Source organism: Salvelinus namaycush, chromosome 11, assembly GCF_016432855.1.
Source record: "Salvelinus namaycush isolate Seneca chromosome 11, SaNama_1.0, whole genome shotgun sequence".
Classification (NCBI taxonomy): domain Eukaryota; kingdom Metazoa; phylum Chordata; class Actinopteri; order Salmoniformes; family Salmonidae; genus Salvelinus; species Salvelinus namaycush.
In genome coordinates, this window is record NC_052317.1 from 14,780,068 (window position 1) to 14,794,867 (window position 14,800).

The 14,800-nt window shown below is 43.7% G+C and overlaps 1 protein-coding gene across 1 annotated transcript in view; it reads left to right on the top strand.

Annotated features, from left to right (window-relative positions):
- Nucleotides 1–14,800, top strand: part of LOC120055859 (glypican-1-like) — a 121,865-nt gene that overhangs the window by 73,655 nt on the left and 33,410 nt on the right. Inside the window, exons 4-5 of the mRNA XM_039003880.1 lie at nt 10,803–11,030; nt 13,132–13,295. Of these exons, the coding sequence (XP_038859808.1) occupies nt 10,803–11,030; nt 13,132–13,295 (392 nt within the window). The remainder of the gene's footprint in view (nt 1–10,802; nt 11,031–13,131; nt 13,296–14,800) is intronic.

Genomic DNA, 14,800 nt, shown 5'->3' on the forward strand with positions numbered 1-14,800 from the left:
AGGATCATTAGGATGAATAGCAGTGGTGCAGTACACTGAGCCCCCTGTGTCAGAAACTGATTCAAGATCAGTTGTTTGTAGCCAGGCCACAGTAAGCCCTCTGAGGGAGAAACTGATTCAGGATCAGCCTGCAATGAGCAGAGGTGGTACAGGGTAGGCCCAGTAAGCTTCCAGTAGGAGTAATTGGTAGTGGGAGGAGGATCAACATCAACTCTTAAACACAAAGGCACTGAATCCCACATCAATACCAAGGCTTATCTTGTGAGGGGTGAGAGGAGAGAGAAGGGAATGGAGGAGAGAACGAGAGAATCAACAGGATTATGGAGAAAGATAGAAGCGTAAACTACTGAGAACACTGTGTGTGTGTGTGCGTGCGTGCGTGCGTGCGTGCGTGCGTGCGTGCGTGCGTGCGTGCGTCCGTCCGTCCGTCCGTCCGTCCGTCCGTGGGTGCATGTTTTTGTGGACTATGCAAAGTGGCTGGTATTGAGTATATGGTTTCCAGTAGTCAGGTATGAAGGGTGAATATTTCAAACAGAGAAAGGGAGTTAGAGTTACACTACCATTCCAAGGTTTGGGGTCACTTAGAAATGTCCTTGTTTTTGAAAGAAAAGCAAAAAAAATTGTCCATTAAAATAACATCAAATTGTCCAGAAATACAGTGTAGACATTGTTTCAGAAGAAAGTCTTATTTTCTGGCCATTTTGAGCCTGTAATCGAACCCACAAATGCTGATGCTCCTTATACACCAGCATCCCGAAGTCGCCTCTTCACTCTTGACATTGAGACTGGTGTTTGCGGGTACTATTTAATGAAGCTGCCAGTTGTGCGGCGTCTGTTTCTCAAACTAGACACTCTAATGTGCTTGTCCTCTTGCTCAGTTGTGCACCGGGGCCTCCCACTCATCTTTCTATTCTGGTTAGAGCCAGTTTGCGCTGTTCTGTGAAGGGAGTAGTACACAGCATTGTACAAGATCTTCAGTTTTTTGGCAATTTCTCGCATGGAATAGCCTTAATTTCTCGGAACAAGAATAGACTGACGAGTTTCAGAAGAAAGTTCTTTGTTTCTGGACATTTTGAGCCTGTAATCGAACCCACAAATGCTGATGCTCCAGTTACTCAACTAGTCTAAAGAAGGCCAGTTTTATTGCTTCTTTACTCAGGACAACAGTTTTCAGCTGTGCTAACATAATTGCAAAAGGATTTTCTAATGATAAATTAACCTTTTAAAATGATAAACTTGGATTAGCTAACACAACGTGCCACTGGAACACAGGAGTGATGGTTGCTGATAATGGGCCTCTGTACGCCTATGTAGATATACCATTCAAAATCATCAATTTCCAGCTCCAATAGTCATTTACAACATTAAAAATGTCTACACTGTATTTCTGATCAATTTGATGTTATTGTAATGGGCAAAAAAGTGTGCTTTCTTTCAAAAACAAGGAAATTTCTAAGTGACCCCAAACTTTTGAACGGTACTGCACACTGAACAAAAATAGAAATGCAACATATAAAGTGTTGGTCCCATGTTTCATGAGCTGAAATAAAAATATCCCAGACATTTTCCAAACGCATAAAAGCTTATTTCTCTCAAATGTTGCAGACAAATTTGGTTATTTTCATGTTATTGAGCATTCCTCCTTTGCCAAGATAATCCATCCACCTGTCAGGTGTGGCATACCAAGAAGCTGATTGTTACACAGGTGCACCTTGTGCTGGGGACAATAAAAGGCCACTCTAAAATGTGCAGTTTTGTCACACAACACAATGCCACTGATGTCTCAAGTTTTGAGGGAATGTGGAATTGGCATGCTGACTGCAGGAATGTCCACCAGAGCTGAATGTTCATTTCTCTACCATAAGCCACCTCCAATGTTGTTTTAGAAATGTTGGCAGTACATCAAACCGGCCTCAAAACCGTAGACCATATGTAACCACACCAGAACCTCCACCTCCGGCTTCTTCACCTGCGGGATGGTCTGAGACGAGCCACCCTGACAGCTGATGAAACTGTGGGTTTGCAGAACCAAAGAATTTCTGCACAAACTGTCATAAACTGTCTCATGGAAGCTCATCTGCGTGCTTATCGTCCTCACCAGGGTCTTGAACTGACTGCAGTTCGGCATTGTAAGCACCTTCAGTGGGCAAATGCTCCCCTTCGATGGCCATTGGAACACTGTAGAAATGGGCCATTCACGGATTAATCCTGGTTTCAACCCCTCTTTCCTTTCAACAGGTAAATTGACTGAGAACACATTCTCATTTACAGCAATGACCTGGGGAATAGTTACTGGGGAGAGGAGGGGGAATGAGTGAGTCAGTTGGAAGCTGGGGATGATTAGGTGCCAGATTGGGAATTTAGCCAGGACACCAGGGTGTCCTGGCTACCCCTACTCTTACGATAAGTGCCATGGGATCTTTAGTGACCACAGAGAGTCAGGACCCCAGAGAGTCCCATCCAAAAGACGACACCCTACACAGGGCAATGTCCCCAATCACTGCCCTGGGACATTGGGATATTTTATTTTAGACCTGAGGAAAGGGTGCCTCCTACTGGCCCTCCAACACCACTTCCAGCAGCATCTGATCTTCCATCCAAGGACCGACCAGGACCAACCGTGCTTAGCTTCAGAGGCAAGCCCGCAGTGGGATGCAAGGTGTGTGTGTGTATATATTTAACCTTTACTTTGACAGGGAGTCATGTTGAGACCAAGGTCTCTTTTGTAAATGAGCCCTGCAATTACAAAGATACACATCAACTACAAAATGCAAAACAGGAATACAGAACAGGATCATAGAAGAACACATTCTTCATCAAAAAGGTCTTCAATCTGCAGTGTACTGTCCTCCTTGAGGTGTTTCTAACCAAAATTAGACAGCCAGCTAAACGACATGGGTCAGAAAATAGCCTCCTACCTCCAGTGGTTTATTGAAGTCATACAGGAAGTCAATGAATACGGAGTGAAACCGAAAAGATAGATACAGCTCTCTATACATAACAGGAATTGCTTGCGCCAAGTACTGTTAGATTGAAAAGCTTAGCTGACAGCTGTATTTTATACAGAAATACAGCATATAAGTTCAAGTGCACTGTTCCAAGCACCTAAATACAACACTCTGCTGATGTGAAATAATAGGCTATAACAATGGTAGCTAGCATATGTACACTGGATGGCAAACAGCTAACATAACTAGCAATGTAAAGGTACATAATCACAATGTTCTAAGCATTAGAAATGCAAAATACTTCCTAATATAATTAGATGAATAGCTAATTAAACATTTTAGTATTCACAAGCCATGCTTACGCAGGCATAAAAGGATGGCAAATAATCATGAGTCCATTGCTGGCCTGACAAATGTGCTTAATCAAATGAAACACTTCCTGCTTCCTGTTTTACAGTGCCACAGAACAAAGTACCATAGAAGAAACATGATTAACTAGGTGCCATACATGATATGGGCAGCAAATGGCGCTAAATCACAAAGTGCGTACAAAACCTGAATGAGAGGCAGAACAAGTCGTCTGAATTGGCCTAGACGTACCAAAATGTAGAAGTGTGTGAGCAGGTAGACGTGCGGGTTATTATATGCATGTGAAAGAATATTCCTAATAGTACATTATACCTGGGTTATTGTGTTAGCATATGCCCAGTATAGAGCAGCGTATAGCTTTACAGCACCTACAGCCACCGCTCTCCTATCCCTCTGGTTACCATAAACCTGGTGCTCTGTCACTGGGGATGATTATCCCTCAACCCCCCCCCAACGGAGGTCATGGTGCTGATGAGGGAAAGGTGGAGGGGGAAAGGTTGAGAGGAGGATGAAGGGGAGTTGGAGGGCTAGATTGTGGTCCCTCTGGGGTCCCTTAGAAACAAAATGGAAGAGCAAGGTCATACACACACATGTTCGTGCCCGGGCACACACACACACGCACACACTGTGTCATGTTAATGATGGTCATTAGTCACCAAGGCTGAAGGGCACTGGCTGGGGACTGGCTGCCCTATGGAACAGTAGGAGATTACTAAACACTCGCCCTGTTCTGGAAAGAAATGTCTAGGATTTCTGACATGCCCATGTGTAAATCTTATCTGAAGGGATACCATGTATTATCTGACTGCTATTTACTCTGTTGTATAAAAAATATACATGTCTTTGAGCCAAAGCATGGCTGTTGTGTCTTTTTCTATTTTAGCCAGTGTGTCTTCCAAGCCAGCTAAGACAACAGTATAGCCCCAGCAACAGTCTGCTCGTGTCACAGGCTGTCAGTCTGTAAGTACTGTTTACTCTAGGACAGGGGTCTCCAACAGGTCTCGCAGCCCACCTATGAGGAGCTCGCCAAACAATTCTGAAAGTGCATGGAATTTTCACATGTTCCACCACAAACTGTCATAAACAAATCTCACGAGTATCAGACACAGCCAGGCTCGCAGCTACTATCTAATCAACGCAACATTGATGTCATCCCACCCCTGTTCAGCCACTATTGGCTTAAAAAGCCAAACCTAACACAATATCTGCCAATTAATTTCCAACCATATTTCCCCTGTATGTCTGTGTGGTGCGCGCCTTTGTCTATCACTCTGTGTAAAGCCAGTTGATGTGATAACCGTCTTGTGGGTTGACAGAACTACTATCCCCAAAACCTTAAATGTTACCTGCAAAGTAGGCTTACCTGGCAGAAGTATATCATGAGTAAGTATATCATTTGTATCTATTATTTGTTATTTGCTAACTTTGCCATGAAATGAGCAGCAGCAGTACAGAACCATCACTAGACCGGCACAGTAGATGCACATTCCTCACTTGCTAGGTGTGCAATTAAAGGGGAATTACAATCAAGAATCAAAAGTCTTCTGATGTGATTTAAGCGTGGACATGGACTCAGAACATCACATTTCTGTTGTTTCTCTATGAACAATTGGAATTTTAAGAAAAGTAAAACTGAGAACATAATTTGTGAAAATATAAAACAGAATTTGCAGGGGAAAATCACAGATTTTATATGGGCCTCCTTAGAGTTGTTTATGAACCATTATTTTACGAGGTATATTTGCAGAACATTCTCTTGTACACTAAGGACCCGGAGAGGAGTTGACAACATAATGCACTACTTTCTCTTGTACACTAAGGACCCGGGGAAGAGTTACAGGGGAGAGGAGACGAGATGAATGTGCCTATTTGAAAGCTATATATCTTTTTTTTTCATTTTAAAAAGTAGCTCTCATGCTAGAAAAGGAGACCCCTGCCCTAGGATAAACACACAGACAGTGTCAGTCTCTCTGAGATTTTAGTGTATGTGTGTGTGCGTGCGTGCGTGCATGCGTCCCTGCCTGTGTGTGTGTGACAGCAGAGCGGCACTCCCGGCTAATCCTAACAGACACAGAGTTCTGGAGAAGTCCGTCTGACTGGCATTGGGTCAGGTGGCAGGGGAGCGATCTGTCATCCAGTCAGAAACACAGCGGCCAAGCACTTTGCTCTGCTCAGAAAGGCCTGGAATATCAGGCTTTTTGTGTTTTTTTACCCTGAGCGTTCAGGTAGCTGCTGGGGATGTTGGTATTGTAGGTCTTCTCACGGTGTCTGTGTCTCACCCTCAGTCGCCCACCTGTCCCACTGTGTAGGCATTTGGTTGAATTCAAAACAAAAGCCTTTAGCGATGCTTACTGCTAGCTTAGAATCCGCTACACATCAGTTGCATTATACAGCAATGTTTGCATTGCCTTAAAAAGCTCAACTTTAGTCCCCCAGCTAGCCCTGAAATGTCACCATAACAAAGCCCATTTTCAGTAAAGACTTCCAGTAAACACTCTGTTCGCCTCTAGTCATTATTTCTCTCTGTTGTGTTTACTGGCAGTGTTGGCTTTAATGAGGATACTTTGTTTTTGTAATGTTTCCCAATCATTCCCCAGCGAAACAGTAGAAAGCACATATTCCCCAAAATATAACACTCCCCCCCTTTAATGTCTAGTAATAATGAGTAGAACTATAGGAGAATAGTGACACATCATCAGACAAGGCCATGCTTAGATAACGCTGAGCAATGATTACCATTATATTCTATAATTTATTCAACACTGTCGTATCATCTTCAGGCAGTGTGTCTGCGTGTGTACTGGATGTGTGTGGTGAATGTATGCTGTGTGTGTGTGTGTGTGTTTGTGTATGACCCCATAGGGACCACAATCTAACGGGGGGTGAGTGTGTGAGTGAGTGAGTGAGTGAGTGAGTGAGTGAGTGAGTGAGTGAGTGAGTGAGTGAGTGAGTGAGTGAGTGAGTGAGTGAGTGAGTGAGTGAGTGAGTGAGAGAACAAAACATTACTATAGGTGAGGCAATGTTTTTCCACTCCTCAATTGTCCAGTGTTGGTCTTCCTGTGCCCACTGGAGCCGCTTCGTCTTGTTTTTAGCTGATAGGAGTGGAACCCGGTGTGGTTGTCTGCCGCAATTGCCCGTCTGTGACGGCTCTTAAATACAAGTAAAACTAAATGCATGCTCTTCAACCGATCGCTGCCCGCACCTGCCCGCCCGTCCATCACCACTCTGGACGGTTCTGACTTAGAATATGTGGACAACTACAAATACCTAGGTGCCTGGTTAGACTGTAAACTGTAAAAATGTAATCTATAATTGGCTTCCTATTTCGCAACAAAGCATCCTTCACTCATGCTGCCAAACATACCCTCGTAAAACTGACCATCCTACCGATCCTCGACTTCGGCGATGTCATTTACAAAATAGCCTCCAACACTCTACTCAACAAATTGGATGCAGTCTATCACAGTGCCATCCGTTTTGTCACCAAAGCCCCATATACTACCCACCCCTGCGACCTGTACGCTCTCGTTGGCTGGCCATCGCTTCATACTCGTCGCCATACCCACTGGCTCCAGGTCATCTACAAGACCCTGCTAGGTAAAGCCCCACCTTATCTCAGTTCGCTGATCACCATAGCAGCACCCACCCGTAGCACGCGCTCCAGCAGGTATATCTCACTGGTCACCCCCAAAGCCAATTCCTCCTTTGGCCGCCTCTCCTTCCAGTTCTCTGCTGCCAATGACTGGAAATAACTACAACAATCACTGAAACTGGAGACTTATATCTCCCTCACTAGCTTTAAGCACCAGCTGTCAGAGCAGCTCACAGATCACTGCACCTGTACATAGCCCATCTGTAAATAGCCCATCCAACTACATCATCCCCTACTGTATTTATTTATTTATCTTGCTCCTTTGCACCCCAGTATTTCTACTTTGCACATTCATCTACTGCACATCTACCATTCCAGTGTTTAATTTCTATATTTTATTTACTTCGCCACCATGGCCTATTTATTGCCTTAACTCCCTTATCTCACCTCATTTGCACACATTGTATATAGACTTGTTTTTCTACTGTATTATTGACTGTATGTTTGTTTACTCCATGTGTAACTCTGTGTTGTTGTATGTGTTGAACTGCTTTGCTTTATCTTGGCCAGGTCGCAGTTGTAATTGAGAACTTGTTCTCAACTTGCATACCTGGTTAAATAAAGGTTAAATACATTTTTAAAAAGAGGCAGAAGGAATCCTGTGAGGATGAGGCCTGGGATTCAAATTAAAATGTTGAACAAAACGCACATCACAACAAAAGACAACAACACAACATGGTAGCAACACAAACATGACAGCAAAACAAAATGGTAGCAACACAAACATGGCACAAACACTGTTAGGCACAGACAACAAATACATATATACAGTTGAAGTCGGAAGTTTACATACACTTATGTTGGAGTCATTAAAACTCGTTTTTCAACCACTCCACAAATTTCTTGTTAACAAACTATAGTTTTGGCAAGTCGGTTAGGACATATGCTTTGTGCATAACACAAGTAATTTTTCCAACAATTGTTTACAGACAGATTATTTCACTTATAATTCACTGTATCACAATTCCAGAGGGTCAGAAGTTTACATCCACTAAGTTCACTGTGCCTTTAAACAGCTTGGAAAATTCCAGAAAATTATGTCATGGCTTTAGAAGCTTCTGCCAGGCTAATTAACATCATTTGAATCAATTGGAGATGTACCTGTGGATGTATTTCGAGGCCTACCTTCAAACTCAGTGCCTCTTTGCTTGACATCATGGGAAAATCAAAAGAAATGAGCCAACACCTCAGAAAGAAAATAGTAGACCTCCACAAGTCTGGTTTATCCTTGGGAGCAATTTCCAAACGCCTGAAGGTACCACATTCATCTGTACAAACAATAGTATGCAAGTATAAACACCATGGGACCACACAGCCGTCATACTGCTCAGGAAGGAGACGTGCTCTGTCTCCAAAGGATGAACGTACTTTGGTGCGAAAAGTGCAAATCAATCCCAGAACAACAGCAAAGGACCATGTGAAGATGCTGGAGGAAACAGGTACAAAAGTATCTATATCCACAGTAAAGTGAGTCCTATATCGACATAACCTGAAAGGCCGCTCAGAAAGCAAGAAGCCACATCTCCAAAACCGCCCAAAAAAAGCCAGACTACGGTTTGCAACTGCACATGTGGACAAAGATTGTAATTTTTGGAGAAATGTCCTATGGTCTGATGAAACAAAAATAGAACTGTTTGGCCATAATGACCATTGTTATGTTTGGAGGAAAAAGGGTGAGGCTTGCAAGCCAAAGAACACCCTCCAAACCGTGAAGCACAGGGGTGGCAGCATCATGTTGTGGGGGTGCTTTGCTGCAGGAGGGACTGGTGCACTTCATAGGCATCATGAGGAGGAAAATGATGTGGATATATTGAAGCAACATCTCAAGACATCAGTCAGGAAGTTAAAGCTTGGTCACAAATGGGTCTTCCAAATGTACAATGACCCCAAGCACACTTCCAAAGTTGTGGCAAAATGGCTTAAGGACAACAAAGTCAAGGTATTGGAGTGGCCATCACAAAGCCCTGACCTCAATCCTATAGAACATTTGTGGGCAGAACTGAAAAAGTGTGTGCGAACAAGGAGGCTTACAAACCTGACTCAGTTACACCAGCTCTGTCAGGAGGAATGAGCCAAAATTCACCCAACTTATTGTGGGAAGCTTATGGAAGGCTACCCGAAACGTTTGACCCAAGTTAAACAATTTAAAGGCAATGCTACCAAATACTAATTGAGTGCATGTACACTTCTGACCCACTGAGAATGTGATGAAAGAAATAAAAGCTGAAATAAATCATTCTCTCTACTATTATTCTGACATTTCACATTCTTAAAATAAAGTGGTGATCCTAACTGACCTAAGACAGAGGATTTTTACTCGGAGTAAATGTCAAGAATTGTGAAAAATTTAGTTTAAATGTATTTGGCTAAGGTGTATGTAAACTTCTGACTTCAACTGCATATATAATAGAGAGAGGGAGAGAGTAAGACAGCGAGAGAGACACACAGAGAGAGACAATACTGTTGAGCAAAGGGAGTTCTCTAACCCATACTTGGGGGTTTCATAGAGGCTCAGTGATTCCTCTCCTCAGCTGCTCCCCATCTGGGGTGTATGGCGGGCCGGAGGAGATAAGAACGCCTTCAAAGAAAACGACACAGTCAGACAAATGGACACGCATTAAAGACGATGCAATGAAAATGTATTCTTGAACAGGGCAGTCGCAGCGCAGCCTGTTATTGTGTAGTGTGGTTTTGGTCAGAGCCATGGTACTGACAGATTAGAGAGTCCCATTCCAGCAGGACTGGGTTTGTCTGCTGTTGATGTTGCTCTCTGCTTTTGTTTGTGTGTGTCTCTGCAGGCCTGCATGTGCCTGTGTCTGTTGGTGCCAGTTTATGCTGTATGCCTCTGACTGTGTTTTCTCTGCTGTCTCTGTATCCCACTCATTGTGTTTTATGTGTTTGGCAAGAGTATCTTCCACAGCACATCCTATCCTTATCCTGAGAATACATTTAAACACTTCCTCTCCGGGTTCATCTCTGTGGCATCTTTCATACGCAGTACAAAGCCATGAGACGCAGAGAGAGAAGTGGTGTAAAGTTTCTGAGAAGTCGGTGCAGAGCCCCAGTCCTCACAGCTAAACTACACTAAACGGCAGGGAGCTGTATCATAGGCAACACCGCTCTTTGAGACTGACCTATGTCCTACTGTTGTTTGTCGCAAGGGGGATTCTGAAAAAAAACACATAAAAGGGAAATTATACCCTTTCATTTTTGCATTTACTTTGCTTCCAAACCCCCTGTGAAGAGACTGTGTCATGTAAAGAGGGTGAGAGAGAAAACAGAAGAAGAACAAGGAGGAAAACATCGATCAACAGCTCAGCTAAGAACCACTAAAGCTATGCACAACAAAGTAAAGCAATACCACTGCCTGAAAGTGAAGTCTGAAGAGAACATAGACTGCCTATCTAAATCCTCCTACTAGGACGGCTAGTAGCCTAGTTCACTGGTTCTCAATCCTGGTCCTGGGGACACAAAGGGGGCACATTTTAGTTTTTGCCCTAGCACTACACTGCTGATTCAAATGATCAACTCATCAAAAGGCTTTGATGATTTGAATCAGGTGTGTAGTGCTAGGGCAAAACTAAAATGTGCCCCCTTTGTGTCCCCATGACCAAGGTTGAGAACCACTGGCCTAATTGTTTAGAGCATTGGGCCAGTAACCAAAATGTTTCTGGTTTGAATCCCCAAGATGACTAGGTCAAAAATCTATCAATGTGCCCTTGAGGAAGGCACTTAATCCTAGTTGCTCTGCATAAGTGTCTGCTAAACTGTAAATGTAATCCCACCAGATTGGACTTCCTGTTTTACACTTCCTGTTTCCTGTCACATTCCAGATTACCTCCTGGAGCTGCTGAACAGTTCGGAGGTTCTCCTGCAAGAGTCCTACCCCCCGGTGCTAGGTTTCCTGTACACCCAGAACACCCGCGTGTTCTCTGACCTGTACACGGAGCTGAGACGGTACTACCGCGGTTCCAACATCAACATAGAGGAGGCGCTCAACGAGTTCTGGGCCCGCCTGCTGGAGAGGCTGTTCAAGGGAGCCAACGGACAATACCTCATAGGTACGTAAACATACGCATTGAACTTAAATATGATCTTTGAAATATTTCACTTTTACAATCTCCATTGAAAATAAATGCTGCTTTTTTCCCAACTCATCCAAATATTAAGTAGAATAATAATAAAATGATTTCATCAATCTGACTCCAATGTTATGTGAATAAATGCAACCGGCCCTATGCGTCTCTGGAGGATCTAGCAAGATAGCGAATAATTGCATCAGTGACTCAGTATGTCTATAATGAACATGTGTCTGTCTTGCACCGTTATGCAATTATTAAGAGGCTGGGTACAAATAGCTAATCCTGGCGACCAATGTTCCAGCACGAATTTATTGGGGCAAGCAGCTCAGGGATGTTAAGTTGGTACCCAAGCATGTGCTATGTGTGCAGTGTAGTTAATTTAACAACTATCAAATTATAGGCATATAGCCAATCAAATAATTACTCTGTGAAAGGAGGAATGGGTTTACTAATAGAATGTATTAGTCACAAAAGAATTGACACTCAAACAATTACAGTGTACATGAAATACCTGATACATGAAAAACTATTCAGAATAAATGACTATCACCAATAGGCTAAGACTTTTATTTAACAAGTCAGTTAAGAACAAATTATTCTTTACAACGAAGGCCTAGGAACAGTGGGTTAACTGCCTTGTTCAGAGGCAGAATGACAAGATTTTTAACTTGTCTGTCACGTTCCTGACCTGTTTTCTGTTAGTTTTGTATGTGTTAGTTGGTCAGGACGTGAGTTTGGGTGGGCAGTCTATGTTTTGTGTTTCTATGTTGGTTTAATGGGTACCTGATATGGTTCTCAATTAGAGGCAGGTGGTTTTCATCTCCTCTGATTGAGAATCATATTAAGGTAGGTGGTGTCACATTGTTTGTTTGTGGGTGGTTGTCTCCTGTGTCAGTGTCTGTGTATGTTACGCCACACGGGACTGTTTTCGGTTTTGTTTGTTCGTTCGTTTTATGTAGTCATTTTTCCTGTTCATGCGTTCTTCGTGTTTCATGTAAGTTCGTCGTCCAGGTCTGTCTACATCGTTTTATTGTTTTGTAATTATTTCAAGTGTTCGTCGTGTTTTCTGTTTTGTTTATTAAATATCATGTCTTATCACAACGCTGCGTCTTGGTTCAATCCATGCTCCTCCTCTTCGGATGAAGAGGAAGAGGAAAGCCGTTACATTGTCACCTCGGGGATTCGATCTAGCAACCTTTCGGTTACCTGCCTAACGCTCTAACCACTAGGCTACCTGCCGACTTAACGTGGTTACACGTGTCTTCAGTTCAGAACATACTCTAAGACAAAAACAAACGATGCGCGTCTGACATACACAGGAGCTTAGTAGCAAGTTCTCAAAGTATGAGCGAATTCACGGCTCTTTAAACCAAATTTCAAATAACTCAAGTGGGAACCCAACGTGAATGAACATTTCTTAACACTTTGCTAGTGAAAACAAAAGACAGCAAAACACCAGGCAGATTCTAATCTAATCAACTCAATTTGAATGTTATGACCAAACAACAGGAATGTGCCTGACAACCAGTCAACCCAACATACCATTTCAATTCCAGTCACACATCAACCAGAAAACACAATTCAATAAGACATATTAACATATGCAGCTCTTTATAGGCTCTTGAAACAAACCCAACACGACAATTTAATTCACACGGTAACATGAATTTAATTTGTTTGAGTTTTCATCAGTCATCACACCTCTCCTAGCGCCAATGACCCCAAGGACTTCCGTGGGGACGTCTCTTTCCCGAGATTGCCACGGCGAAGGTGTGACTCTCTCTTTTGAGATGCAAATATACAGCCATCCATCCAGACAATGCCACATTGTATGAACATGCCAGGCTGGCGTCTATCACTGGCCTTCGTCATCGTTCACATTTGTTCACTCTCTATTTTTCGCCCCACAAACTCTTGCGTTGAAATTGAATTACCTCAACCCTGGTAAATATTGTCATGATTTTCATCTTGTTTGCTTTCAACTTTTATTCTTAACTATGTGAGGTTGTTATATTGCTTTAGCTATCATTATGAGGGATGTATGAAGGGTGTTTAACTAATAAAGTTATTTTGATTGTAGGTGATGACTACCTGGAGTGTGTGTCCAAGCAGTCGGAGACGCTGCGACCCTTTGGTGACACCCCCCGCAACCTCAAGTTGAAGGTGACACGTACATTTGTGGCGGCACGCTCCTTTGTCCAGGGACTGGTGATCAGCGGGGAGGTGGTTCGCAAGGTGTCACAGGTAAGACAGACTATCTTTCTCCCTCTTATGTTTGTCAGTGTCTCTCTCTCTCTCTCTCTCTCTCTCTCTCTCTCTCTCTCTCTCTCTCTCTCTCTCTCTCTCTCTCTCTCTCTCTCTCTCTCTCTCTCATCCTGTCAATTAAACCTACTGTACATCAATCTGGCACTTTATACACCAAGTATCTGGAGCTTTGAGATACGTTTTGAGAAACATTCTACCAAACTAATGCTACGGCATGAGAGAAGAGTCCCCGGTGCCTCTTCTTCTAATGTAAACAAAACCCCCCACACTACAAGCAGCTAAATGGACGGCTCAAATCCTCCACGAATCCTACAGCATCCGGCATTTATTTTGTCTTGTCATGTTGTCTGTGGCTCCAGACCTTTGTAGCGCTGTGCGTCACACTGTGTACAGTAGTTCTCTGGCGGCTCTATACTGCTTCTCTAGAACAGTGTGTGGTAAACACACTCAGTCACGGGGCCCATTAACAGCCTATAAATAGGGCTGTGCGTCTCATTACTGGCCAATTAATCTCTGATAGAGTTACAGCGCATCAGAGGAGGGAGAAATCTAAGAGCAGAACACTAGGTCGTTCACACATACAGTGTGTACAGGAGAGAAGGGAGAGAGTGAGCCACAGCTCTGGACAATGTCAATGGAGCTACATGAGGCAGAGGAAGGGAAGGTAGTAGAGGATGAGTGGAGAGTATAGGAATGGAGGAGAGAGGAAGGTGAGGAGGAGAAAGGGGAGATTTATGCATTATGTGGAGTTTCGAGTCTGATTGGACCAGCCAGGGAGGCAGCGGGCTGAGCAGAATGCCAGATGGCATGCTGGGATATGGGTACGCCCCCCTCCTCTCTCTCTCCTCCCTGTAGTTCCAATCAGACTGTAATTGGGATTGTGTGGTTAGGAGAAAGGGAAACGGAGCGAGAAAGAGCGGGTAGAGAGGGTTTAGACGAGGTAGAGAGGAAAGAGTGAATGGAAGAGATACGGTAACAGAGGAGGGAGCGTAGAGAGAGTCGGAGTGAAAGGGACACTCATGTACACACATGTTGACCTTGGCTGTGACAAGAGATCACTGTGAGATGTACACCTTCTCTCCCCCCTCCCCTGCCATCAAATCACACTGTATCCCAGAGTACTGTCTGTGTGCCTGTGTTAATGCGTGCCAGAATACTCCCTGACCTCATTGAGAATAGCAGCGCTTGCCCTGCGCCCTGGCATTAGTGCAAGGATGACATTTTGTAATTTGTAAAAGCCGCACTAATTACTTACACATTTTCCCCAGCCAATGTCATTTAATGGACACATCGCTCAATGTCCTTCAGCAGCAGCAACACGGCCACAATCGGCAAATATGGATCAGATCAGGCAGCTCTGGGGGAGAGGAGGAGAAGGGAGGGGAATAGGTAGAATAGGTGTGTGGGGGTGAGATAGCTAACAACTGCTTATCAGCCTGACACCCTGCGGGCTGGCAGTGCTCTGTAGTCCAGCCTGGCAGGTC